We start from the raw sequence: 25570 nt of genomic DNA on the forward strand, positions 1-25570 counted from the left end.
CATACATCAGACAACAGTTTTAACGGACAATGACTGACGTTAGCTGTTCAAACACTTAGCAACACTTGCAATTAGAACTAATAATTTCGTTCGATTGGACGAGTTTAATAACCAACGAAGAAACAGCGCTGAATTTAACATTTAAAATCTGAATATGAAATGACAATAATGCGCATCAGAATTTAAATGAAATAAACATGTTCCCCTTTTTTTTTAACGAATCTTATTTCATAATTTAAGGAACTTCTGTAGAATCACAGTTCTGAATTTATGCGGAAATTGAATTTTTCTTTAAGTATTTTTATCAAAGTTTTCTGCAACAACAGTATGAACCTTTAAAACAGCAGTTGAGTGAATATTATGTATTTTCTGTTCTGTTCAATCATAATTCAATTAGTCAGTCGCAGATTGCAAAATTCTAACATTACTGTCAGTAGATGATGATGGGCAAAATGAAATTAGGCAATGAAAGAAATGATCACAGTGCCAATGTGCAGAAATTAACGTTTCTTTTTCTTTTTTACTTTGAATAAAATTTGATTCTATCCAAAATTTACTACTGTTGAAATGGCTGTGCTTTGATTGAAATGAATTACGGATGCCGTCAGATCAGCAATCAGCATTTTGTTACGATTGGTTAAATTAATTTCACGCGGAAGTATGCAGTGGAAATTGAACAATATCTCAGAAAACAGCACTAAATGAATGAAGGTTCGTTATGTTGATTTTGTTTTAATTGATAAGTGTGTTATCGTTTAGAAATAGAGAAGAAAAATTATTGCGAATCATCTGGTCGGTTCATTTTGCTGTCTGCATTCACTGGGCATATTCTCTTCCTCTTCGCTCTCCATCTATTCACCGAGAATACTTCTAGCAAGGTATTTTTTTTTCTCACAAGCAGCTTGTTTCTTTTTTCAAAATTACCAGTATTAAACAATATTGATTGAGATTAAGATTCAATTTTTTTAATGCAAAAGTTTTGCTTTTACATGCTATTTTTATGACTTGAAATGTTCTAACTAACTGATTGATTAATATTTTTTTGCTTCCATCATTATGCGTATATGACATTGCTTGTGTAAATGTTTCGCATGATGTAACTTTTGTTCAGAAATACAACATAATTTTTCAGATATGATTTGAACATGTTTGTTAAATGTATGTAATTTTAGATTTTGCACTGATCATTAGGAAATTATCAAATTAAAAATAACAAGCCAGTAATTGCAAAAAGTGTTTTTTTTTACTTTTTAATGGCTTTTATTTGTTCTTTTTTGAAATTGTATTTCACTGCAGTGCTTTTCTTTATGAGCATTTAAGAGAGTGCATAAAGTGGGAAGAGAAGCCGAATCAGATAATGGTTTGAAAATTGATTTATATTGTATAAAGGCAGATTTTCATATCGTCAAGTTATGCATCACAAGATGAAGCGGCACAATGTTTTCACCTAGGCGAATAATGCGATAATTTATTTCTCTTAAAATGAAAACGTTGTGTACCTTGAGTTGAGATGAACAGTGGTTGTTCTTTTCTTGTCTGCAGAAATTTTTTTAGCGAACTGAATTCTAAAAAGCGCTGTTAATTTCATATCTATGCATGATTTCATTGAAGTCAATTTGCAACAGGTTTGTAACAATAAAAGCATCGATAGTTAATGGAGATATTTGAAATTTGCATACACTTAAGATAGTCAGTTGTTTAAGCACTGATTTAGAAAAAAACAATTTGATGCTTCAATTGTTCTATAGCAAAGTAGGAAGCTAATTTGAACATTTAAGTCAAACCAAAGTTTCGAAATGCTACTAGTAAAACTTGATGTATTTATTTGTATTCATGCTTGTTTAAATTCATTTGTTTACTACAGAGAAGCTAAATTATTTGTCATCTGTTTGTTGTATTTGTGAATTGTCTGCTCCCAGTTGAATAGTTTAATTTTTTAATCTATATTCTTTAAAGCATTTTTCTAAGAAGGTTTACCATATTGCGTGACATTTCAAACCGTGGACATTCATTTCTAAGGAGGAATATACATGTATCTGATTTGAATTAATTTTTTTTTGATTTCTTAGCATCAAGGTCAAAATTGCGTAATGGAGAAATGCAACGATTATTTTCTTGCTGAACTAAAAATGCGTTGTTGACTGTTGCACACAGTTGGCACAACTTTTGGTTTCAGCAGCTACCGTTTTGGTTTCTTCGCCTGAAAATGCCAGCAACTCCAAATTTTCATCGACGATGTTCAACTGTCGCTAATAGAGCAGGTGAAAAGCATTTTTTTAAATGTATCTTGCATTAAGTAGACGACTGTTTTTCTTTTTTTTTGTAATATCAACTATTCAGTGACAGAGCATTGATGTTAAAGTTCAGTATTACTGAGTTGAGAAGTTCTGTATTGTTTAATTTTAATTTAATCAGAAGATCCGTTTATGCTCAGGAAAGGGCAAACGTTTGCTGTTCATAATATTGTCACATATAAATAGGAAAACTTAACAGTTCTCGCGAAACGCATTATTTTAGCAAATCTTACTTGTAATCAGGAAAAATGAAAGTATCAAAATGGTGTCAGTTTGCGATTAATAATTTATAATATGTATGCAGATAAAGAAAATTAACTGATGGTGCTTGAAAAGATAAAAATCTATGCAAAATGGTTTATTTAATGTAAAAACATGATAAATTGAATTGTTCGAGAATTTACTGGTACTGAACATTGGCTGTGCAATTTTAATCGGCTTTAACTGAACTTGAGGAAATAAAAATGAATGGAAATTAAGAATGGTTCGATTTTCTGATCATTAGTAAAATGATAAGTGTTGACAATATCTTTCTTTTTTTTGTTTTTGAATTTATAAATCGTTTATCATTTTTTTGAAGCACAAAGGACACTTCGATTCTGTTCCACCTGCTTAGGAAATACGGGCATATATTTGTACAGCGAAAAGTCGGGTCGTACTTTGAATCTTTCCGTCTATGACAAGCGTCTAATTGAAGAGTCGTGGTGCGCGTTGCGGGACAAAGATGAAGTTGCCAAGCAGATATTTTTACGTGTGCTGACGTCAAACGAAAAAATCCGAACAATTTTTGATCTTCACACTTGTCCGGACGATGAGTTGGAAGAGAACAGTGCTTTCCAGCGACACGTGAAAAGTTTGTCATTGTTTTTGAGCATCTGCGCCGACAGCCTCTCAGTTAGCCCTGACCGACTGGTCAGCATTGCCAGAAGCATCGGTGAGAAGCACGTCAATTTCCGTTGGGTGAGCTTCGACGCCGAGTACTGGCTGTTGATGAAATGCGCCATGGTGGAGGTGATCAGCTCCAAGCAGAGGCCGAAGATATCGCATTTGGTCAACACTGCTTGGAATTCGTTGTTGTCGTTTGTCATTTTTGAAATTAAGCATTCTTTTTTGGAAGCGCAGAAATCCAAAAACACCAAAAGTGAAGACGATCATAACACAAAGTTAGTGCTGTGGCAAAATCTCGAAAGCGAATGGGAACTGCTCAGAGAGAAAAATTGAAAAGTTCACAAAAAAGTCCAAAGTATTCTTCTTGTTTATCGGCTTCATTTTTCTGCACATTCTTTGTCTTTTTTGGATCTGGTAGTCTTACTTTTAACATTATCCGATGCTAATCGATGTATTCCAATGTCTTCTCTTGATGTTGTTTATTCACATTCTGACGTTCGATTTCTAATTTTATTAAAACTCGCAGCTGGCAGTAAATCGTTGGTTGTGAAACCTTAAAGAAGTTTACAAGTTCGAGTTGGAAACCAATATCAGTAATGCTTATTAAACTTTACTGAATAAGGATTTCCATTTCACCATTGCAATCTGAGCATTGTTGGTTTGATTTTGAACTGTTCAATCCAATTGTTTTCAAATATGCTTCAGAGGAAATCTTAAAGAAAAAGAAGAAATAGCTGAATGTGGTATTGCTGTTCGAATATTGTACGAATACCAAGTAATTGATTTATATTTGTCATTTTTAATTTGCTGCTTTTTGAAATTTTAAAATTAATTTTCAAATCACTGCCTTTAAACGCTGCACGTGAGCAACAATTAATATTAAAACAAGCCGCAAATTCGATTGCGTCATTATTTAAACATGAGCTAGTAGCTGCTCTATTGTAAATGATTGTACAGTGATGATGGTTATTGTAAGCGTCATTAAAAGGTGCAATTTTATCTTTCGAATCGTTATTTTACTTTCATATTCATCAATTTCAGCAGTTGATCAACTGTATTTGAGTTAAGACGGTTCGCATCAAATTTCTGTTGTGTGTGTAAACTTTCAAAACCAGCTAGCTCATTAAGAAATATGAAGTATGAAAGTTGAATGAATACCTAAGTAAAACAAAATTGCACATCACTTACATATTATATACATATGTATAATATGTATGTATTGCATGTATGTATGTATTATGCACGCCTGTTGTTTATACTGTTTTTCTTGTAGGCAAATGGCGTCGGCGGAAATTTATTTAGCTTTGTTTTGCATATGTTGGAATATTGTTGAAGCGGTAAAACCAGGTAAATGTCCTGCTCCTCCTGAGGGTCCAGCGGGACCAGCCCAAGATGAATGTCAACAGGACGAAGATTGTCCAGGGGCTGAAAAGTGTTGCGCAACACTTCTTGGAAAGATATGTCTACTTCCAGAAAGTCCTACAGAGCCAGTCACTGAATTTCAGGGTAAAAACAAGTGACAAAATACCGGGAAATGATAGCTTTCCGCTTTATTTCAGGAGTTTGTCCAGATTTTTCATATCCTCTGAAATGGTGCGCCACCAGTCCTTGTCCCAGAGGCTATTATTGTTTTGAGAAGATCTGCTGCAGACACACCAAGCCAGGCGATTGTCCAGATTCAATGGAAGGCATACCGGCAGGGCCACCTTGCGACAGTGACATCGACTGCGAGTCGATTTTAAAATGTTGCGTAATTCAGAGTCGAAGTCGGTGCGCTTTTCCAGCTGGATTCAACGCCGGAACGTTGAGCTTGACTAACAGACCCCCAAAAGTAACTGGCGGTCCTGGATCGAAAAGACCAAGTCCCTTTTTTTCCGTGCCGTTACAGAATGTCGTTGCGGATTACCAACCAATGCCAGCAATGTATACAGACGTTGATCAATGGGGTGGTGATTATGGAGAATTGGCCAGCTATCCGCACTCTTATTCCGCAGATTACCCGATAGCTTATGGTTATGAATATGACGATTTTGCAGCGCAATTGTATTAGCTGTTATTTAAAATGGAGAAGATAGAAGCATAATTTCAGTATAACGTTTCTTTTCACAAATATTGTTGAAGCATTTTTGAACAGTCAAACTTTGTAATGCACTGGATAGACATTAACTGCTGAAGCATCATAATCCACACAAATGCACAATAGAGCATAAAGTAAAAAAGTGTAACTTGACAAAAGAAAAAATATGAATATTTCTGTTCACGGTAAAAATGTAAGTTGCTGATTACTTTTCGGTTATAATTTCTGCTCTGCTTTCTGCATTCCTATTTCAAAACTATCATAGATAAATTTGTTTATAAACAATTACTTTTATCAAAGAACACTTATGATACTTTTTAAATATTAGTATAAAAACAACTTTAATTGGATGATTTAAAGAATTTAACGTTAAATTGCATGAAAAAATAAAGATATTTTCAGAAGCATTGGCTGAGAATTGAATTAAAATTTCAATCAGGTAAGTTTTATAAATGATAAATAAGCATAAATATAAAATATAAACAGCATTCGAATATAAAAGTGTTAGGGCAGATTATGGATTGAAACTTGCCTATCATTTTTAAATACTGTATTAGTGCTGACAGATGTGAGAAGGTGTGAATATTTTAGTTATAGTGTCATTTGCTGTTTTTATTTTTATGATTTACATAAATAACTGTTTTATGTGTTTATAAAAATATATGCAAAGTAATTATTTTACTTATTACAAGTAAGCAACACACAGATATGCTGCACTGGATATAAATATAAGAAGGAATGCGACAATTTTTGCACAATGACATCAGAGCAGTTTGCAGTTATAAACTGTAGAATCATTTTACTGAATTACGATATATTCAAAGTTTGTACTAAATCTGTAATTTTGCCTAGCTGAATAGTGTAACATCCAAGGTTACTGTAGACTTTTGTCCGTCATTCATGCGAGGCATTTCTGTGGTCTTTAACTTATGGAATGAAGACATTGTTAAATAAAAATCAAAATTTGATTGATAAATTGACTTTACAGAAAAATAGAATATAACATTTATTATGTTGTAATTTTTAATTTTGTAATTTGTACCTTATTATCGGGTTACTATCGCAAAATGGTGTATTGTAATGAAACGGTGATTGTTTTGATAATTTTTCTTTGTTTCATTTTTTAGTTGGTTTTTTATTTATAAGTGCAGTTTTTTTGAAAATTCATTGATATATTGTTCTGAACATCTGTTGTATGTACATTTGTTTTATAATTTTCGAAGGAATGGTCTACTTGATAATGCAGCTTAAAATGATTGTCGTTTTGAATTTAGATGATTAGTAGCGATTTCACTGTTCGTGTACATCCAGTAGTTATTCTTTCTATTGTTGATGCATACGAGAGACGTGATAGCAAAGTTACAGTAAATAACAGAGGAGTTGGAAGCCTGCTTGGTAGCCTGATTAAATCATTAAGCAATTTTTAATTATTTAATTAATTATCTATTTATTTTAGGTTATTATGAAAAGAATGCTGTCGAAATTGTCAACTGTTATGCTGTGAAATATCAAGCAATCAGAGATGAGGTTTGACCGATTTGTTTGAAATTTGTACTCATTTTTTATGTTATATTAGATAAGTAATTCTAATTTGTAGTTTTTTTGGCAATTAAGACTGGCTTTATTTTTTTTAATTAGGAACTGTTAGTGAAATTACATGTTTTAAAACTTTTCAGTGTTTGTTTGACAAGAATATGAACAAAGAAATGTTTGACATGAATCAGTTGGCTAATCCGTATGAATCAATAGTTGGATGGTATTTGGTTCAGTATTGTTGATTTGTGCTTTTATTATCATTTAATATTCAGGTATACAACTTCCAACGAAATACATGACTCTGATCAGACACTTCACGATTTTTATATGTCTCTTGTTCAAAAGAAAACTGTAGGTCGGGATAATATTCCTGTTATACATCTGGTTGTAGACATGGCCAACACAGAACCACATCTTGGCATTTATGCGTTTGTTTTGTAAATGCATATTCATTTATTTATTATTTACAAATTTGTTGGAATAAATGCATTGCAATTTAGGTACAAAGTGAAAATTCCTCAAACGGAAGATTATCAGTCGTTGATGCTGATTCCTGTTCAACTACAAGTTGTCGCTTCCGAAGCAGAGCGAGTGGCTTGTACTTGCTTTTTGGGCAATTATTAAAAATTTTTGTACGTTTGTTCGTTTCTTCTCTTTTTAGTGTCATCGTTTATGTTACCAACTGACTATCAAAAAAGAGAATTTCCAGTTGCGTCAGATTTTGAACAGATGAAAAGACGTCTTTCCGAATTGCTATGCAGCATGGCATATTTGCGCCACTACGTGATGAATGTGCTGGTAATGTTCTGTTGATTATTTTTTGAAGTAGAATTTATTTGTGAATTCTCACCGTGAAATAGGAAGGAAATATAGATGGTGACACGATGGTTGGTCGACGATTGTTACAAACTATGAAGGAATTCCAGCAGTCAGATCGGAGCCTCCATGAATCAGTAATGGGTTCCGGCCTGAAGGTGAATTGATAGGTTCTTTCAATTTTTCATATTTATAATTTTGTGCAAAAATTTTAGGATTTCCTCATGTTAGCATATCTGACAGAACTGACAAAGACACAATTAACACTGCAAGACAAGTTACTGCACTTGTAAAACGTAATACAGTATCCGTTTAGTGATGTTGAAGTTTATAATAACATATTCAGCTGACATACATGTAATTGTGCCTATTTGTGTAATGTTTTTGCTTTTGTTTACATTGTTAGAGTGATTCACACGCAGCTGTTGATGAGGGATTTTTGAAAACTCGCATCTATTTATATGATTATTGTTCAAGAGGTCGGGCGCTAATTAGACCATCGGTAAACAGTTTTATTTGAAAGGTAATAAACATTTTTTGTTTGCTCCAGTACTGTTAAACTCTCAATGGAACAGTTTCCAATCAGTCAATTTCGAATAACAACTGTAAGCTACAAGTGCGAAGGGCGTGATAAACGATGTTTTCTGTTCACTTGGGTCTGGTGACGACGATGATGATGATGATGTTGTTGACAAATGTGGCAACTTTATCGTTACAGGACAAGTTGGGCCTATGTCCAGAAATGACCGACCTGAAGAATCACACTTGGCTAAGTGAACAGTTGGAAATTGTCGATCTTTGTTTCAGCGATTCAGACTGTACTGGCACGTTGAAATGTTGTAATACAAGCGCAGGAGCGACGTGCTTGTATCCAAAGTTAAATGACGTTTATTCTACCAGTAATGAAACTGAAGATGAAGAAGGCGTTGTAGCTTATCAAGCTGTAGCCGATAGTAAGTTGGTTTTTGTTCTCATGTTAATTTTTATAATGGAAAAATTGAAATTTTCAGAAGTCTGTCCTGATGGAACTAATTATTTGAAGCGATGTTTTGCTAATACTTGTCCTGAATCGTATTATTGTTACTTTGAGATATGCTGCAAACACACTAAGCAAGGTAGCTGCCCAGCGGCGTTGCCAGGCGGTGGTACTCCTGCCGGCCCTCATTGTGATAATGACGTCGAATGTCCGACAATTATGAAATGTTGCGTGATCAATGATCAGAATCGATGTGTTTATCCTGAAGGGTATGCGGGTGGAACTGTGCTATTACCATCGGCGGCACCACCTCCAAGACCTGGTTACCCTTCGCGGCCGCCATTGTCGAGACCTTTTCCTGGTCCATATCGTCCAACACGTTTGCCTCCTTACCGTCTTCCGCATCCTTATTTGCCTCCGTATCGGCCTCATCCTTTTCGTCCGCCGCCTCCTCCACCTTTGCGAATCCCACCTCCGCCCCCTTATCCCCCATACAGTTTAATTCGTCCTCTTCCACCACCGATGATACCGGTTCGTATTCCATATCCAGTCAGGCCCCCCTATCGACCTGCTGATCTGTATCCTAGCTATCCACCTTTCACTAACGGAAGACCGATTCCATATTCAAATGATCCTCTGTATCCACTGGGAAACGCTTTGGATCTTCAACCAGAACCTGGAGAAGGCTATAATTTTGGTTCCTTTCCTTTCGGCCAAGGTCCGGAACCTATGGATGCGCACAAGGATTTCAATGGCCCTCATGGAGGCGAACCGGATGGAATTGGACCCGATGGCATGCCCTATAGTGCCGATATGTATGGACCACAAGAACTTGTGCATGGGAGTCCGTTTGGACCAGTCGACATGCCTTTTGCACGTCCTGAGGAAAAGGAAACATCAGCTGTAGATGAAACAAACCCAACGACAGTCACCGATGTCAAAATCTAATCTAATTTCCTGGAACTAATGTGTGTTTCAGATATGTTCTCAAATGTGTTTCATTCATTATCATGTCAATTTATTTTATCTTTCTGTTATTGTTTGTTGCTTTTGCAGTGGAAGTGCAGTTTATGTATTATAAATTATTTTACTCTAGAAATTATTCATTCAAAGCAAATCAAGAAATTTGTAAAATTATTTTTGTTGTAATTAGTATAATTAGCAATGTTTTGCCATTATATTAGGCTTAATTTTCAGGAATGGTGAGGCAATAATTGTTTGACTGACGAAGCGTTTGGCATGTGTTTATGATATTTCAAGTTGAGGATAATGAGATGGTTAGCTGAAAGCGACAGATATATTGCAGATTTTACTAACAATTCTAAAAATATCTGTTACAATAGACGTTTGATTTATAATTTTTAATTTGACTTATTAAATAGCGAAGCGGGCGTTACAAAGATGAGAAGAACGTATATTTCAAATGTTGTTCCTTCTTTGTTCAGGTGACTGTAATTAATAGTGTGCGCAATTGATAACTAATGCTGGCCACATACTATCCCACAATATTGTTTGCTGTCATTTTTAGAACTTTACTGTGTAGTAATTTGCATATTAATTTAAACATGCATTTTATTTTTGTTATGCGTTTATTTATTTATCTTTTTTTAAGATTTTACAATAATATTTGTTTTGCATTTCATAAGGTTTTAAAAACAATGTAAATTACACAGGCTTAAGCTATTATTTTGTATTTTTTCTGCTGCTCATATAATTTTTATTTAAATAAAACAAAAATTTGCAATATATGAGCAAATATGAGAATGAATAAAAATTTCAAAAAAAATTGTGCTGCAACAAACCTGAAAATTATTAAGGTATATTGTAGACTTACGGTTACGATGACAGTAAGTTAATTGCGTTTTTTGCTTTTGCTGAATTGTATTTTTGCATTATTCGGAATTTGAAGAAGCTTGTGAGTTTTTGATGATGTCTGGAAATGTATCAGGTAAGCTGTTGTTTGGAAAAATTATTTTTGTTATACATATCAATTAAACTGTGTATTTTTCCATATATATTATAATCGAGGCCTTTTTGTTGTTGTTAATTTTATCAGTTGTAGATTAACACTTATTTTGCAGATTATTCCATGTGCTTTTTGAGCAACGTTGATGGAATATGTGTCGGTATTGCCAATTCGACTGAGTTCGAATGGAATTCATGGCTGGAAGGTCGAAGTTGTCCGAATTTTAACGGGACAGTTCGACACGTATCGGAACGTCAAGTGCATCGTACATTGTTGGAAAAGTCGAAATCTTTTGTCAAATCGCTGCTTTTTTTCAATGACAGTTTTCCAACTGTAATATCGGATTTTCCGAAGTCGAACAGTGATTTGCGGATGTGCGACTCATTTGGCAACGTATTGGTGTTCAAAGGATTCATCACCGGTGGTCTGTCAATAGTATTAAGCATTTTCTTTTTGCTTTTCACAGTTATCGGTTGTTTGTTTCAGGATTTATCGGTCAGCAATTATGAAGCCGTGTTCAGTCATTTGTTTTCGCAAATTGTAGAAAATGGCTTCATTGATGTGGTACAACAGCTCGAAGGTCCGTGGGCGATGGTTTATTACGACGTATGCGCAATGAATTGCTGGTCTTTTGATTCATGTGAATTTGATGTTGTTGAATAATTTTCAGGCCCGTTGCAAGACACTTTCGTTTGGCAGAGATTGTTTCGGTCGTCGGAGTTTAATCGTTACCGAAGAAAGTGATCCGCACCAGTTGAACGAGACACACCCCTACTGGACAATATGCACCAGAAAACCGCTTTGCACGTCTGAAGAGGTGACATGTTTTAGCCTTCCTCCGGGCAACGTGTTCACTGTGAAACTCGAAGATTTGTCTTATGAGATATTTTGCTTGGCTCCGGCGTTGGTCGACTTGAACTTTCGTTTGTTCAACCACATGGGCGAGGTTCCGTTGAAAGCGACCGAAATGAGAATAATTATGAAACGAGAACCATTGTTCACGCTAAATTTATCCACCTCGGCCGACAAGTTGCCGCCGGTGATGCCAACAACGGACCAAAAGCTTGTCCTGCAACAGTTCAGCTTGGAACACGAAGATGTTTTGCACCAATTTTTGCAGCGTTTCAAAACGGCTGTGCAGAAGAATTTGCATGGCTTTGGGAACGAGCCGACGCGAACCGAGGGGCGGCAGTATTCGTTGTTATCGGTGTTATTTTCGGGCGGTGTCGACTCGTTGCTCGTCTGCGCCGCGTTGGGGCAGCTTCTTGCTCAAGGATCTGAGGTCGACTTGTTGAATGTCTCGTTTTCAAATGGAGACTGTCCCCCTACTTCGGCGGACAGAATTGCCGGTAAGAGTTACTTTTTAAATATTATCCAGAAAAAAAGTTTATCATTCCAACTGCGTCGTTGTACATGAATCTTGAGGATGATTTTCACTCAGGACAACAAGGCTACGAACTTTTGCGTCAGCACTATCCGAAAATCAAGTGGAATTGGGTAGAAATTGACGTCACCACTGACCAATGGGCCAGCATCCGCAAAACGATTGTCCAGCAACTGTTGCACCCATCCGATACTGTAATGGACGACAGTATCGGATGTGCTCTGTGGTTCGCCGGCAATTGCAGCGCTTCTTCTTCTTCTTCTGCTGGTGGTGATGGTGTTGTTGAAAAGTTGTTCATTGGCTCTGGTGCGGATGAGCTTTTCGGTGGCTACATGAATCACCGGACAACGTTCACACGACAAGGTCAGCAAGCGTTGCAGCAAACGTTGGAAGATGAGCTGCGAAGGATCGGCCAACGAAGCTTGGGAAGAGACGATCGCGTGCTCGACCGTCCTTGGCGAACCACGCATGCGCCGTTCCTTGACGAACCGTTCGTCGCCTGGGTGAATCAGTTGCCGTTGGAGTGGAAAGTGGATTTACGCTATCCGCGAGGTTTGGGCGAGAAGCTGATCATCCGAGCGGCCCTTTGGAAGCTCGGCTTCAACCCAAGCTGTTTTCTGTGTAAACGAGCCATCCAATTTGGAAGCAACGTGGTCAAATTGCAAGACAAGAAGCTGCTCGGTCACATGACATTGCAGTCCACTACTCCACGTTGAAGTAGTTTGTAGTCTGTTGTTTGCTTGGTAAGTTCTTCTTTTTTTAAAACTGTTCGCATGTTTCTCTGCTTTGCAAAGCAAAATCGGTTCGAGTTGTAAATTTCATTAGGCAAATTAGCACAGCAAAAAGCTTTTGTCTTTTCTCTGATCAATTACTTTGGAAAACGCGGTTATTTTTCCACATGCTTGCCTCGCCTGTTTGTTGTATAGCTTCTTCGATTTTTTTTCTTCAATAGAGGTGATAACTTCAGTTTATCGGCATAATTTGGTGTCATTTTCGGCGAAGTAAAAACATATTCGATGCACTGAAAACAACACTGCTATACAAGCCGCATTGACTATGAATTGTTTTCTGACGTCACAACTTCCAAGTCGATGGAAGGAAGTGGTTGCTTGCATGTTGTCGTTTCTGTTTTGTTGATTACGATTCATCCGTCACCTGAACTTCTTTTAAATACTGTAACGTGTCTGCTTTCGGCGTTCAACGGCTAGCGGATAGATGAACTGCGATTGGAATCGAGAATTTCAAATAGCGGCTGATTATGCATCATTGACATTCATTTTTCTTACCGCTCTCATTTAGACATATACATATGCATATGTTAACGTTCTTGGAGAGCTAAAGTTTGGTTCTGTAAGAAAAATTGCTTCACTGGTCATCTTTTCCACTAAAGTGCACGAATAAAATTCACTTAAACGTTGAGCATGCTTTCACATTCAACATTCAATGTTATTATCTTGCATACTTGATTTTTCCTGCATTTTTCTTTATATTCTTATTAATTTAGAGTTCAGTTTTGAAATTTCCGTGCAAAATTATGAAATTTTATTTATGCAAATTTTGATCGTAACAAGCGAAGAAGTGTTGCTTTTGTGAATTTCTAATGTCATTTGAAGAAGCATTAAAATCAATCATCGTTCATTCATTTTGAAAATTTGCAGCGAGGTTTCTGTACTCATCTTGAAATTAATCACCGCTAAATGCAGCGCAGCATTGAAGATAAAAATTTCCATTTGCACATGTAAAGAATGTCAACAGTAATTACGAGTGGAGACGACAATTTTCAAACATGTTAGATTTGAGAGTGTCAGCTTAGTTAGTGCTGCGTGTCGGCAAAGCCGGCTGCGCGTGAAATTGACGTTTCGCTCGTTCATATCTCATGTCAGCTTAATGCAAGCTTCTGACCTTGTCGCGAACACAATTTTGAAAGTAATTAGTTGTCTTGGCTTGTCGAGATGAGGAAAAAATTGATTTGCTGTACGTCTGAATGCTGTTTTTCAAATAATCTACAGTATTTCCTTGTTAATAATGCAAATCGGATTTACAAGTTCGATTGTATAGGCTGTCTGGTAGAGATACGATGTTTTCTTCATTTATCATTATAAATGACTGGGTTGCATTGTTGTATCAGTTCATTTTGAAAAATCAAAAAGTTGGAGTTATTTTTGTAGACATTTATTATATTGCAGTTTATATTTCTTTCGCAGATACAGTATGCTAGTGTTTTGATTTAGCAGCGTCGAATTTGGCTTTTGACTTTGACGACAACATATCTGCTCAGGTTTGCTGGCGCGCGTTTTACACGCTTTTCATTGTTGTTTCAATGCGTTGAGTAAACTGGCAGTTCGATTCGCTTCTGCATGTGGTTATTTTTGAAATTTAAATTCATTTTAAGCTGACTTTGTTTTTTTTTCTGATTTTGTTTTTCTTTTCAGCATTTCTAACCACTTTTAGTTGCTCGCACCGTTGAAGCAGCCAGCGAATTTTAGCCGTAATGGTGAGCAACCTGTTTTACATTTAGTTTATTGTGCCAGTTGATTATTTGAATTCATGTTTTCAGGGAAATGAAATTTCGCTGCCCGTTGAAATGTGCTCAAACTGTAAGTAGATTGATGTTTATTTTTGCATATGTATGTATGTATATAAGTGTGTAATATATTCAGTCGTTATTAGTTAAATGAGAAAACCCTTGAGTTTCGTTTGAGCATAGTAGAATTGCACTTAAAAATTAAAAAGTATAGAGAGAGAGAGAAAAAAAACAACCTCAACTGATGATGAGTGAAATTATAAATTTGCTGAAGTGCGATACGTTACGGAGATGAAATTTGAAAATAAATAAAATGCCTGACGAAAAGCAGCCGTCGGTTGTCAAATCGGTTAGGCATTCGTTGATTGCTTTGTTGGCTCTTTCAGTTTGGCTCGTTTTCGTTTACCTTTGCAAATTAAAGCTAGCTGCTGCTAGCTAGCTAGCTAGCTAGCTTGCTTCGTCATTGTTGCCTTACGGCTAGGCGAGAATAGAAATAAGCTGAACGCGAAAATGCGATCGATATTTATCGATGATTTGTGTGTATGTGTGTGTGTGTGTGTGTGTGCTTCTTCTGAGCTATAGGCGCGGCGACCAGGTGGCTCGTATCGGTGACACGTGACTTCATCATTAGCAGATATTGTAGGAAATTAAAAACTACGCCGAAGCTGTTTTAGAAGCAGGAACGTGCGCCAGCGGCTTTTGCTTGTTTGTGGTGGCGCAAGTTTGATTTTTATCGTCTGCACATCATCATCATCATAGTCTTCGTCGTCGTCTTCAGCCAGTTGATTTCTATCGAAAACTAACTGCTCTGAAGCTGAAATAAATAAATTTAATAAGTAAATAAATAAGTAAATAAGTGAATAAATAAAAGGCAATAAATAAAGAAACAAATAAAACATCGCCACAGAGGGAGGAATCATTTCTGTCTTGGTGTGCGTGCGCTTGTGTGCTGGTTGGTTTCTAGCAGCTAGCTTTATTTGAACTTGTGGATCCAATGCAAAACGCACAAGAAAAACTCCAAATTATCTGTAAGTTATGTTCTTTTTCTTGCTTTGTTCATTTTATTAAGCATACGCTGATTAAAAAAGATTAAATAAGTAAATTTACATATGGGTATTTTGAAATGTATCAAAATGTTAGAAATTTTTTAAACGTGTTTTTTGTTCAATTTTACAGTTTTGCGTGATTAATTCTTTTGTAAAACTGGAAAATACGGTAGCGCTTCTTTTTAAATAATCAAGTTCTAGTCTTTTCTGTTTTTCAACTTTTTAAAAATCATAATTCTTTTCGATTGTACTGTTTGTAAATTTGAAAAAAAGAGTTAAAATTGTGATTTTTTTAGTTTATAAATTATTGTAGTTTATGAGGTTGATAATTTTGACAGTGACAGTTGAGTCGTATTTTTTACATTTGTATTAGCAGGGAATATTCAGTTTGCTTATGCAGAATTAATTCATTGTTGAGTTGAGATTTATGTCAAATGTATATTGAGGGTGAAGCTTGTAGAAGGCGAACTAACTGCTATCTATACTGCGCAAACATAGATTGAAACTATCAGTATGAATTTTTGTTAATTAAATTTATTTTCTTATTGTTCGATGATTGTGTTTGCTTTCTTTTATTGATAATAAATGGAATTTTCCACGCACACAATTTCTAAGCGTTGCTAAAAATTCACGTTGGTCGAATTAATGAAAAAGAAATAAGTATCCGTAAATAATGAATATAATTATATAGCATTGCAGTGCAATTTGATGTGTTGTTCTTCAGTCGACTTCAGTGAAAACTTTCGGTTGGTTTATTGTGGAAGGCAATTAACGCGTCGTTGTGTGCATTTATAAATTGATTTTGCAGTGAAGAGGAAAAGAAAAATTGTAGAAAATGAAATAGACACTTTTCATAAACTGAAACTCCATAGCATTTTTAAATATTAATTCTAACTGGTGAACTAACAAGCATAACAAACTGTTACAAATAATGAAAAAGTGAAAGGAGATGATTTGTATTCAGTTATAATTTAACGCAACGTTACGTTTTACTAAATTTATTCAAAGGTAAAAAATGAATGGACGTCAGCAGAGGCATAATATTATTTTAATTGATATCAGTTTGCATGTCAAATGTTTGCAGTTGGAAAAGAACAAATGCATACTTTTGGAACGCATCAGTGGTTTTTAGTTTTTCAGATTTTGCGTGCTTTAAACTATTTTAAAAATGTTTGAGTCAAATCTATTTTTAGCTGATATATGAATAAAAGTGTTGTATATGTAATGGTTGGAATTTCATTTATGCGGAGCGAAGAGGGATGGGCAGGTGGGGTTTGTACAATTTTTGCGATAGCCCTTTGTTGATGGTGAAAATTGATTTCCAACGTGACAGCTTTAGTTTAATTAGAATTTATTGAAATGGACCTTATTCGTATATTTATTTGATAATAACTATAAAAAAGCATTTTTCAAATGATCTTATTCAGCTAGTTGTACGCGTGTGTGTGTGTGTGTGTATGTACGTATTTATGTGTAGTGTTTTGGTCTCTTATTCGACAATTGAGAATGGTTTTGTTAAATTGCTTTTTTTGTTTTTGCTTTGCTTTTGCTTACTGACAGGCGACGGCATGGGATTTACAAGGGCTGAATGGTGTGCACTTGAGCAAATGTGATATCGATGAAGCGAAAGCTTGGTCGTAGATCGATTTGATAATTATATAGTTATTTTATTCTCAACTGTTTTCGTTTTTTGCATTCTTTTTGAATATCTTCCTGTTTTGTACGTGATGTATTGTTCTGACTTTTTCTAACGTTTCACATTTTTAATATGGGAAATTTGAGATACGGTCAGCTTGCTGCCACTGTGTATTTTACGGGCATGTGAAGAAGGAGCAGCAGCTCTAGCTCAGAGTCGGTGTGTGTAGAGACGTATTATACTTCAGCAAAAGTATATCGATTGGACAAAAAATCAATTATGTCGTCAAGCAAACTAATTTTCCATGTTCATTATTATTATTATTATTATGCAATATTGGATAGCGGTTTTTGTTACCTTCAGTTGAAGTTCTTTTACTTGAACGAAAATGAATCATCCAAGTACAGAAATATTTTCAAAGGCTGGACGGTTGGTTGATTTTAATTTCACCACCAGATCCGTATACGTACATAGTAGATAGAGAGTTAGCTGAAGCTTTGTCCAGTTTTACATGTTGTTGTTGCTGATGTGTTGGTGCTGTGGTTTGTTGTCGTTGTTATTGTCAAGCTTCTGTTTGTAAAGCCCAAAATACAATCTTGTTTTTCCACAATTAACTGAATAACTTGTCAGCTGTCATTTTGTTGAGTTTCATGTTTTGCAGACCGGGTTCTTGTTTCGTTTTATTATTAGTATTATTATTAATTTTGTTTTAAGTTTAAGTTTAAATGCTGCATTTGCTTTCATTTCATGCGTGAATAAATTCTTCATCCTTGCGCCGAGTTGTTTCTCCTTTTTCCAGTACTTTAAAGCCTAGCAGAACTTGTAAAATAATTATAATAATAAAGTGCAAATTTTGCCCATAAAAAATATTTTACTGAACACGCAATGACTGACAATGACAACGTTGCAACGGGTAAAGCGACGACAGTGTTCTTTTTACTTAGTTGTTTTTATCCTTTTTTGAAATTTCCAATCTTTCATATTCTGAAATGAATGATATGATAATTTTGAATTTTTTTTCAGTCGACACAGAAGAGATTCGACGCTTGGCCAGGCGTTTCAAAAAGCTCGACTTGGACGGTAGTGGCGCGCTGAGCGTTGAAGAATTCATGTCGCTACCCGAGTTGCAGCAGAATCCGCTTGTTCAGCGGGTGATTGATATTTTCGACACCGATGGAAATGGAGAAGTGGATTTCAAAGGTAATTGCGAATATATTTTCATATTTTATTTTCAAATTTTGTTATTTGTTCAATTTGTTGCAGAATTCATCCAGGGAATATCGCAGTTCAGCGTCAAAGGGGCTAAGCAGACCAAATTGAAATGTAAGTTCTATATGTTGGTATTTATAAATTTTTAAAAAAATTGCATGATCCCAAACCGCATTATTTATTTCATTTCATATTTACGTGTAATATGTTTCCTGTTGTTTTTTTCAACTCATCAATGCATTGTTCACTGTTTGATTGAGGGTGATAAACTAGCGGTTTTCATTTCCAGGGTGAACGGTCAGTGTTGTCGTTGTTGTGCTTTGTCTAGTAGAATTTTCTAAATTCACTAACATACAACGCTTATGATAATAGCAACACGCACTTTAATTGTAATTGTAGTGTTTAATTTCACTTGAAAATAAAAGAATTCCTTGTTAGTTGTAGACAAGTTATTGTTAATGAAATTTGTACTTTCAGTTGTTTTTTTGCAATTCAATAAATTTAATCAGTGTAAAAATTAAATAAATAAAATGTGCAATGCATGTTCGATGTCGAGCTGAGATTGTTTGATGAAATTTGCTTTTTGTTGAAAGCGTTACTCTTGAAATGATGAAATGTCTTTCTTTTCTTATTTATTTGCCTTCAATTCTCTGCGGAATGATCAGTGATAAAGCAGAAAATTGGTATTTTGACACACAACCGATATATTCTTTTGGTGTATCTCCCTTGGTACTGTGCAATTGTTTGAATTTATTCAATTTCCGCTTATAATTTGTTATTGAGCTAGCTCTCTCAGATCATTCTTCTTTCAATAATAGCTGACGATCTCAGCCAAGTAGAGTTTATTGCTTTATGTTTGTATGTATATCTTCATAGCTTAATTGAATGCACGCGATTCAAATTTTAATTTATATTGATATTGTTCTCACTGCTTCAAAGAAAAAGCATTGCGATTAGTTCCTCGACTGTCTATTAATTGCCATATCAGCAAACTAACGAGGAGGCAGTCATTTTATTTATTACCTATTTATTTTTAGTTTACTGTGCTCTCTGCACGTGCCATTGTGAAAATGCCGTGCAATTTTCTTTCATTATCACAATTTATGTTTATTTTCAGTTGCATTCAAAATATACGACATGGACAGAGATGGGTTCATTTCCAACGGGGAATTGTTTGAGGTAAGTGTTTGAATATTGGGTTGGGTGTGATTGAAAAAAAAACAGCCAATTGCCTTTCTTTTTCATCTTTTGCTCTTTTTCATAGGTGCTAAAAATGATGGTTGGAAACAATTTGAAAAATACCCAGTTGCAACAGATTGTCGACAAAACGATTTTATTTCACGACAAAGATGGCGATGGGAAAATATCGTTTGAGGAATTCTGTGATGTAAGTGTGATTATTTGATTTGATTTGATTTGAATTTTAGCACCGTATAGAAATTTTTTTGACTTGTTGAAATGTTAAAAAATTTTTATACTTAGGTTGTCAGTGGGATGGATATTCACGAAAAGATGGTGGTGAATCCTTGAACACTGGCACATGAATCACCCCTATTTGCCTGTATATTTCTTTTATCAAAGGAAAAAAATAATACACCTGTAAAATTTATTGTCATTTTTCGTACTGTTACTATACAAGCAACAGTGCACCATCGCTTCATTTTGTCAAGCGTTTGGTGGTTCATTTGTTCATGCTTATTACTAGTCAATTTTTTCTTTTTTTCGATTGTGAGTGATTACGCTTCAGGCATCGGCCTTATGTAAAATTTGATTGGCTATTTATTCTGAAAAAGGGCCGATGTTTTTTCCGTGTGTTGTTTGGCTCTCCTCTGCTTGCTTGCTCTTTTCAAAGATTCATTCGTTCCTTCTGTTCAGTGATGAAAGTAATGTAACAGTTTTTATTTTTACTATTTTCTTGGCACGTTGCAGAGTTTGAGAATGGCTTCCTTTTTTTCCACTCGGCGGTCAGGAAGCAATGGCAAAAGAATTCTTATCTGCTGCTGATAATAATAATAATTTTATTACCGAACGGTGAATTTTATAATTTTGACAAAACTTCAAAAGGATTTCGCGATTTCTGTTCACGCGGTAGCAAAGTGTAACCTCTCGGCACGTACGTTTTTGTGCTCCATCGTGAACCTACCCCCCAGACACCACCTTGAGACATCTCCTCAACGACGCAAAGCACTTGATCCGCTTGAAAATTGTTCAACCGCAGCTTTTTGTGTCGGCCCCATTTGAACCTAAACAATGGTTCGATAAAATCGAAAAATTACAATTAACGTCACTGATAGTTTACCGGAGATCGAACTATAAAACGGTAATAGTAAAAAAAATAACTGTAAAATTAAATTCGAAATCCATAAGCCGAAATGTGGATAATAATTACGAATGGATGAAAGATGTGCAACAAATAAAAGGTTTCATTTTACCTAGCCCACATCCATGGCTCGATGTCAAAGCAAGGGCCAACAAAAATTGGCACATCCGGATTATTTTCACGTATAACTGGCAAATATTTATAGATGAATTCTTTTGTGCCCCGGCTACCGTACGATTGTGGACAATAATGAATTCGCAAATCAATAAAATGATCACAAAAACGAATCATTCCAGCCGACATACGATTCGCCATTTTCTGTTGAACATAAAACAAAAGGATTATGGTCAAATTCAAAAGCATCACACAAATAAATATGTGCATATATATATATATATATATTTCACTTTGTATAGTGATAGCTTAAATCGATAAAAATAGCAAACATTTTAAAAAGTCGATTTATTTTTACAAAATACAATTCATTCTGTCAAGTCACACTGTACGAAATCATAGAATTCAGCCTTTTCAAAATTTCACTGGCTGGCAAATTTGAGACATTCAAGTCCACTTCACGACCTCGGTCAAATCTGAAATTCAATTTTCAACTGTATATAAACGCTGTTTGTTCACGTTTCACAAATACCTAGCCCAAATTTTTGGAACTACGCCGCTGCATTCACGTATTAAAATTGGCAACTTTGGATTTTCTGTCTTCACCGGAACATAATATTCGTTTATAAAATTTCGCAAACCACTGCTTGCTTCAGAAGTCTGGCACAGATGTAGTCGCAGTTCTTTCAAAGCGACTGGAAAACGAGTAATTTTTGCCATTTCACTTTCAAAAGGTAAATATTTATAGCATACAGTAAGAAAAGTTTATCAATATACTGTAATGCATGTTAAGATGTTTTTTACACTTTGAAAGTTTGTTTTTTCTGTTAATTTCATTAGAATTATATTCGAAAATAATTTATAAGCATAGTTTACAATTATTAATTTTTAATTAGGAACTTAATTAAACATCTTATCTTTTCTTGATTTGGTGAAGAAGGTATGTGAAGTCAAAATTAAAATGTAATTTAAAATACTTTTGTGACATTTTAATTAGGTTAATATATTTTAAACAATAATATTTACAAAATATAATTATTTAATAAATTAAATATAAAGTTTATATTAAAAATTCAATATTCATTCACTCATTTATTTATACTTATTCGTCTGTTTATCATATAAATCAAAATATTTTTTCATTAGATGCGCACGGTTATTAATAATTTATTTAAAATTTTTTTTTCAAATACTCATATTTAAATGAGATTTTTAATAAAATATTACTTGATGTTTATGAAATCGTAATACAGGTGGAATCATAATGATGTACACTTGAAGGTCAATAACGATACTGTACTTACAGTTCTGAACCCGTTATGCGTTTCTAGTAAATGAATTCTGTCGCATAGGTGTACGTGATAATTAGTTGCAACTGGACAGCATCTGATTGATTGATTGTTACATTTCCAATCTGAAATTGAAACGCTTATCACCAAAGATTATACAGTCGGTTGGTATTTTAACGGCTGTTGGTGTTTTGTTCGACTTACGGCTACAGTTTCAGCATGGCACAAATAGTGTCCGTCGGGCCTCCGCAGAAGCCGTCGTCTTCGATTCCTGCGTGGTCAACGTCGAGCGGTGAACGTTCGTCCAGGGCTGTTATTCAGCCGGTTGTTTTTGTTGATCATCCTTCAATGAACGTACGCATGGATGTGGAGAAAGTGAACGTTCAGCCAGCTGCGTCCGTTGCCGTGCCTTCTCGCTCCAAGTCTCCGGTCTCGTCGAGCTTACATTCGAGCAGCTTACGCTCACCGCATTCCGATTCCAAGTGGACATCATTTGACGAATCCGAAGAAGAGACCTCTTCGATTGAGTAAGCAGCAGGCTGTTTTTTTTCTTCTCATTTCAGTTCATTGATTTTTTTTCGTTATTTATTTGATTTTATTTTTCATTTCTAACTATCATCTGTATGTTTGCTTAGGAATTGTTTGTTGAACAACAGACGTAAATGTACGCTTTTTTTACTCTTTTCAAATTAGTGTTATTTATTTAGTTTAATTTTTATTTTTTGTTTTGTTTTGCTTAAAATTGTATGACAGAGTTGCAACAGTTGATCAATCAGTTAGAGAATATTTTATATTCAGACATCTGTCGGTGAGTGAGCAACAAGGGTTGCTGCAATTGCCTGAGGATGGTACATCAGAAGGCGACGACTCGGTGGAGGAAAGTTTTATTATCACACCGTCGTTGCGTGATTATTATACAGTTTGCTTCAATCAACTGCTAGAGAAAACGCAGCGATGCAACACTGGAGCGTTGCGTGGTCAGGATGCTGGCGTTTTTGAATTTTTTCTCAAATCTAAACTGACCCGCTCAGAACTTGGTCGTATCTGGAAATTAGCTGACGTCAACGAGGATGGCTATTTAAATTTGGATGAATTCTGCGTGGCCATGCATTTGGTCGTTAGAAGAGTAAAAGTATGGTTGTTTTTTTTTCATTGAAATTTTATTTATTTTTCCCAGAGTTTGTTTCGAGAGTTGTACTTTAACTGGTCAGTAGTATGAAATTTGCATAGAGGTTATTGGATTTTTGTTGTTCAGAACGACCTAAAAAAACAAATTCCCTAACATCTATTGTATTTTATTGTCACGGCTTGTTTGAATTGCAGTATATGATCGATGTAAGCAAACACTTGAAGTCTTCAGCAGCATGCTTTTTGTTATTGGCTTGTTCAGTGAGGTGTTTTTTGACAGCAACCACTTTGTGGTAGTGTTCAATTTCTTTAGTTGGTTTACTGTATTTGAAGCACAGGTACAAATGAGAGGAATTTTTGAATTAAGCAGCCGAAAGATTTTGATATTAAAATGATCTAAGATCTGCTTTTCAACAGTTATGTGAACACTGTCATTAGTGGAAATGGAAGATGTTTGGGAAAGATTAGGTTTTTTTCAATAATGATGATGAGATTTATAAAGCACGTTGTTTGAGTGTTTCTTTTTTATATGCACAGTTTTCCGTTGACTTTGAAATGCATGACATGAAGCCTCTTGACGAGTGAGAAGAAGAGAAAATGTGGTTATATTTTGAATGTTGATTGAATGAAATAATTTTGAGTTCAATAAACGAGAAATATAGCAGTCGTTCTACATATTTATTATACGAAGAGTTCCAAAGTTACATATCAGATTGAGAAATAATGCTTTGTCGGAGAATTATCAGTTAATATTTGTTGCAGGGAAACTTCCCTATTCCAGAAAGTTTGCCTCCTTTGTTGGCACTAATACCAACCCCACCTCGTAATGCTACTCCAGTTGATGAAGCGATCGACAAACGATGGGCAAAATTTGGTGAACGGGCAGTTGGCTTTGATGAACCATCGATACATAGGGTGACCGATGGTCCGGATTCACCGTTTTTAAAAGATTTCACCAACGCATTAATGCTGTCAAATGAACAAGGTTCACGACTTGCTTATCCGGTTGCATGCCGGGTTTCACCGGACGTAGGTGATCATGGAACGGGAAAATCGTTGCCAAATGCTTGTAGCAAAAAGCCTCATCTTTATCATTATCAACAGCAACAGCATTCCGTTAACACTAGTCGAACAGTTGTGATGAGTCCTCAAGCTCCGAAAGGTCCACCTCCAAAACCGCCACCGAGACCGGTTGGCAATAGGCATGTTCGTTCGGCGTCATTAGATTTGACCAAAAGTAGCAGAGCACCGCCGACCGCGCCAGCGCCGCAGCTACCTCGCGCTTGTTTGCAACGGGACAGCTGCGCGCAGACCGATCTCAGCGTTGTTATGCCTTCGCAACATCATTCCACGGTATCAGTTTCATCATCAACATATGCTTCTTCTTCTTCTTCTTCAGCGACGACCACAGTGACAACTACTGCAACCACGACGACGAAACTTCAGCAACAATCATTGCCTCAACGTGCATCCGCATCCCCAAGCACACGCCACGTTATTGGCTTACGGCAACAACCGCTGGCCCCTCCTCCGCCAATTACCGCAGCTTCTACAGCTGCTTTGTGTACCACTATACCGATCGCTGCTGCTGCTACTACCACAACAGCAACAACAACTATTACTACTACTACTACTACCACCACTGCTGCTGCTGTTGTTACTGCTACCCCATTTCATGGGGGCGATGCGAATGCTTATTCTGGTTCATCTACTGAACCAACAGATTGGAAATTCCGTTGTGAACAAATCAGTCAAATGAATGCCACTTTGGAACACGAATTGAAACAGCTGACCGAATATCGAATTGGCCTAGAGCTGAAGTTGAATCGTATGAAGAAAGCTTTGCGTGAAAAATGAATAAGAATTTTCAAATCAAAAGGTTTGTCAGTAGTAATTCTGACATCACGTACAGGCACACTGTATGTGAGGAGAAGAAGAATGATTAGCGAGGGAGAAATTGATTTTGTCATTGCTGGGTTTTTCTTCTTTTTCGTTCGTTATTATTATCATTATTGCGTTTTGCATAATTCATTGTCCATAAAACAAACGCGCCAAATTTTTCACAGTTTATTGTCACGTAGACATTTTTGATGAGTTTCTTTTCTGTTTGGCTTTGAAAAGCGCGATTTTTCATTCAATTTAACATTCTCTTTGTGTATCAGTAATTGTTTTAATTGGAATTTCTTCATCACTTCTTCCGCCGTACTTTCTCGTGCATTGCAGATATATATATATGCCGAGCATGCATATTTACATACTGATAAAAAAGTGATTAACTATGATGACTTTGCTATTTTGTTTGATGTCTTATGCAGTGCATAAACTGAATAAATATTTACACGTATGGACAATAGATGTAGTGCGTTT

General features: G+C 35.6%; 8 protein-coding genes across 8 annotated transcripts; all 8 read left to right on the plus strand.

Annotated features, from left to right (window-relative positions):
- The first annotated feature begins 587 nt into the window (after positions 1 to 587).
- Tsp_02871 (hypothetical protein) lies at positions 588 to 2141 on the plus strand. The gene is made up of 5 exons (XM_003379154.1): positions 588 to 636; positions 760 to 878; positions 1321 to 1409; positions 1957 to 2032; positions 2070 to 2141. Exons 1-5 carry the CDS (start codon positions 588 to 590, stop codon positions 2139 to 2141), a joined length of 405 nt encoding a protein of 134 aa, XP_003379202.1.
- A 65-nt stretch (positions 2142 to 2206) lies between these two features.
- On the plus strand, positions 2207 to 5232 carry Tsp_02872 (putative WAP-type 'four-disulfide core'). The gene is made up of 4 exons (XM_003379155.1): positions 2207 to 2261; positions 2875 to 3457; positions 4456 to 4688; positions 4742 to 5232. The coding sequence occupies exons 1-4, from the start codon at positions 2207 to 2209 to the stop codon at positions 5230 to 5232; spliced, it is 1362 nt and encodes a 453-aa protein (XP_003379203.1).
- Positions 5233 to 5425: 193 nt separating this feature from the next.
- Positions 5426 to 7419, plus strand: Tsp_02873 (putative eukaryotic translation initiation factor 3 subunit F). Its single transcript, XM_003379156.1, has 8 exons — positions 5426 to 5452; positions 5662 to 5698; positions 5952 to 6082; positions 6534 to 6654; positions 6716 to 6786; positions 6936 to 7027; positions 7068 to 7223; positions 7296 to 7419. The coding sequence occupies exons 1-8, from the start codon at positions 5426 to 5428 to the stop codon at positions 7417 to 7419; spliced, it is 759 nt and encodes a 252-aa protein (XP_003379204.1).
- Positions 7420 to 7550: 131 nt separating this feature from the next.
- On the plus strand, positions 7551 to 8131 carry Tsp_02874 (putative eukaryotic translation initiation factor 3 subunit F). Its single transcript, XM_003379157.1, has 4 exons — positions 7551 to 7593; positions 7669 to 7769; positions 7827 to 7888; positions 8020 to 8131. Exons 1-4 carry the CDS (start codon positions 7551 to 7553, stop codon positions 8129 to 8131), a joined length of 318 nt encoding a protein of 105 aa, XP_003379205.1.
- A 117-nt stretch (positions 8132 to 8248) lies between these two features.
- Positions 8249 to 9535, plus strand: Tsp_02875 (putative WAP-type 'four-disulfide core'). Its single transcript, XM_003379158.1, has 2 exons — positions 8249 to 8564; positions 8622 to 9535. The coding sequence occupies exons 1-2, from the start codon at positions 8249 to 8251 to the stop codon at positions 9533 to 9535; spliced, it is 1230 nt and encodes a 409-aa protein (XP_003379206.1).
- Positions 9536 to 10411: 876 nt separating this feature from the next.
- Positions 10412 to 19882, plus strand: Tsp_02876 (calcineurin B subunit). Its single transcript, XM_003379159.1, has 9 exons — positions 10412 to 10535; positions 10669 to 10974; positions 11020 to 11117; positions 14495 to 14534; positions 18167 to 18343; positions 18407 to 18466; positions 19470 to 19531; positions 19617 to 19739; positions 19835 to 19882. The coding sequence occupies exons 2-9, from the start codon at positions 10926 to 10928 to the stop codon at positions 19880 to 19882; spliced, it is 657 nt and encodes a 218-aa protein (XP_003379207.1). The 5' UTR covers positions 10412 to 10535; positions 10669 to 10925.
- An 865-nt stretch (positions 19883 to 20747) lies between these two features.
- Positions 20748 to 22124, plus strand: Tsp_02877 (hypothetical protein). The gene is made up of 4 exons (XM_003379160.1): positions 20748 to 21018; positions 21168 to 21295; positions 21933 to 21941; positions 22068 to 22124. Exons 1-4 carry the CDS (start codon positions 20748 to 20750, stop codon positions 22122 to 22124), a joined length of 465 nt encoding a protein of 154 aa, XP_003379208.1.
- A 170-nt stretch (positions 22125 to 22294) lies between these two features.
- Positions 22295 to 25525, plus strand: Tsp_02878 (EF hand domain containing protein). Its single transcript, XM_003379161.1, has 4 exons — positions 22295 to 22602; positions 22874 to 23207; positions 23966 to 24697; positions 25427 to 25525. The coding sequence occupies exons 1-4, from the start codon at positions 22295 to 22297 to the stop codon at positions 25523 to 25525; spliced, it is 1473 nt and encodes a 490-aa protein (XP_003379209.1).
- Positions 25526 to 25570: the final 45 nt, after the last annotated feature.

Source organism: Trichinella spiralis, assembly GCF_000181795.1.
Source record: "Trichinella spiralis strain ISS 195 chromosome Unknown Scfld2, whole genome shotgun sequence".
In the NCBI taxonomy this organism is placed as follows: domain Eukaryota; kingdom Metazoa; phylum Nematoda; class Enoplea; order Trichinellida; family Trichinellidae; genus Trichinella; species Trichinella spiralis.

Coding starts and splice junctions, on each gene's coding strand:
- Tsp_02874 (XM_003379157.1), top strand. CDS start 7,551: ATGCAGCATGGCATATTTGCGCCACTACGTGATGAATGTGCTG. Junction 7,770..7,826: donor TAATGGGTTCCGGCCTGAAG/GTGAATTGATAG, acceptor CAAAAATTTTAG/GATTTCCTCATGTTAGCATA. Junction 7,889..8,019: donor CAATTAACACTGCAAGACAA/GTTACTGCACTT, acceptor ACATTGTTAGAG/TGATTCACACGCAGCTGTTG.
- Tsp_02875 (XM_003379158.1), top strand. CDS start 8,249: ATGTTTTCTGTTCACTTGGGTCTGGTGACGACGATGATGATGATGATG. Junction 8,565..8,621: donor TTATCAAGCTGTAGCCGATA/GTAAGTTGGTTT, acceptor TGAAATTTTCAG/AAGTCTGTCCTGATGGAACT.
- Tsp_02876 (XM_003379159.1), top strand. CDS start 10,926: ATGTGCGACTCATTTGGCAACGTATTGGTGTTCAAAGGATTCATCACC. Junction 11,118..14,494: donor AAAATGGCTTCATTGATGTG/GTACAACAGCTC, acceptor TCATGTTTTCAG/GGAAATGAAATTTCGCTGCC. Junction 14,535..18,166: donor CGTTGAAATGTGCTCAAACT/GTAAGTAGATTG, acceptor ATTTTTTTTCAG/TCGACACAGAAGAGATTCGA.
- Tsp_02873 (XM_003379156.1), top strand. CDS start 5,426: ATGAATATTTCTGTTCACGGTAAAAAT. Junction 5,699..5,951: donor TGAATTAAAATTTCAATCAG/GTAAGTTTTATA, acceptor ACTTATTACAAG/TAAGCAACACACAGATATGC. Junction 6,655..6,715: donor AGGAGTTGGAAGCCTGCTTG/GTAGCCTGATTA, acceptor TATTTATTTTAG/GTTATTATGAAAAGAATGCT.
- Tsp_02878 (XM_003379161.1), top strand. CDS start 22,295: ATGGCACAAATAGTGTCCGTCGGGCCTCCGCAGAAGCCGTCGTCTTCG. Junction 22,603..22,873: donor GAAGAGACCTCTTCGATTGA/GTAAGCAGCAGG, acceptor TTTTATATTCAG/ACATCTGTCGGTGAGTGAGC. Junction 24,698..25,426: donor CATCCCCAAGCACACGCCAC/GTTATTGGCTTA, acceptor CGTGCATTGCAG/ATATATATATATGCCGAGCA.
- Tsp_02877 (XM_003379160.1), top strand. CDS start 20,748: ATGAAAGATGTGCAACAAATAAAAGGTTTCATTTTACCTAGCCCACAT. Junction 21,019..21,167: donor CATAAAACAAAAGGATTATG/GTCAAATTCAAA, acceptor CATTCTGTCAAG/TCACACTGTACGAAATCATA.
- Tsp_02872 (XM_003379155.1), top strand. CDS start 2,207: ATGCCAGCAACTCCAAATTTTCATCGACGATGTTCAACTGTCGCTAAT. Junction 3,458..4,455: donor GAAGACGATCATAACACAAA/GTTAGTGCTGTG, acceptor TTTTTCTTGTAG/GCAAATGGCGTCGGCGGAAA. Junction 4,689..4,741: donor GCCAGTCACTGAATTTCAGG/GTAAAAACAAGT, acceptor GCTTTATTTCAG/GAGTTTGTCCAGATTTTTCA.
- Tsp_02871 (XM_003379154.1), top strand. CDS start 588: ATGAATTACGGATGCCGTCAGATCAGCAATCAGCATTTTGTTACGATT. Junction 637..759: donor TCAGCATTTTGTTACGATTG/GTTAAATTAATT, acceptor GTTATCGTTTAG/AAATAGAGAAGAAAAATTAT. Junction 879..1,320: donor CCGAGAATACTTCTAGCAAG/GTATTTTTTTTT, acceptor TGAGCATTTAAG/AGAGTGCATAAAGTGGGAAG.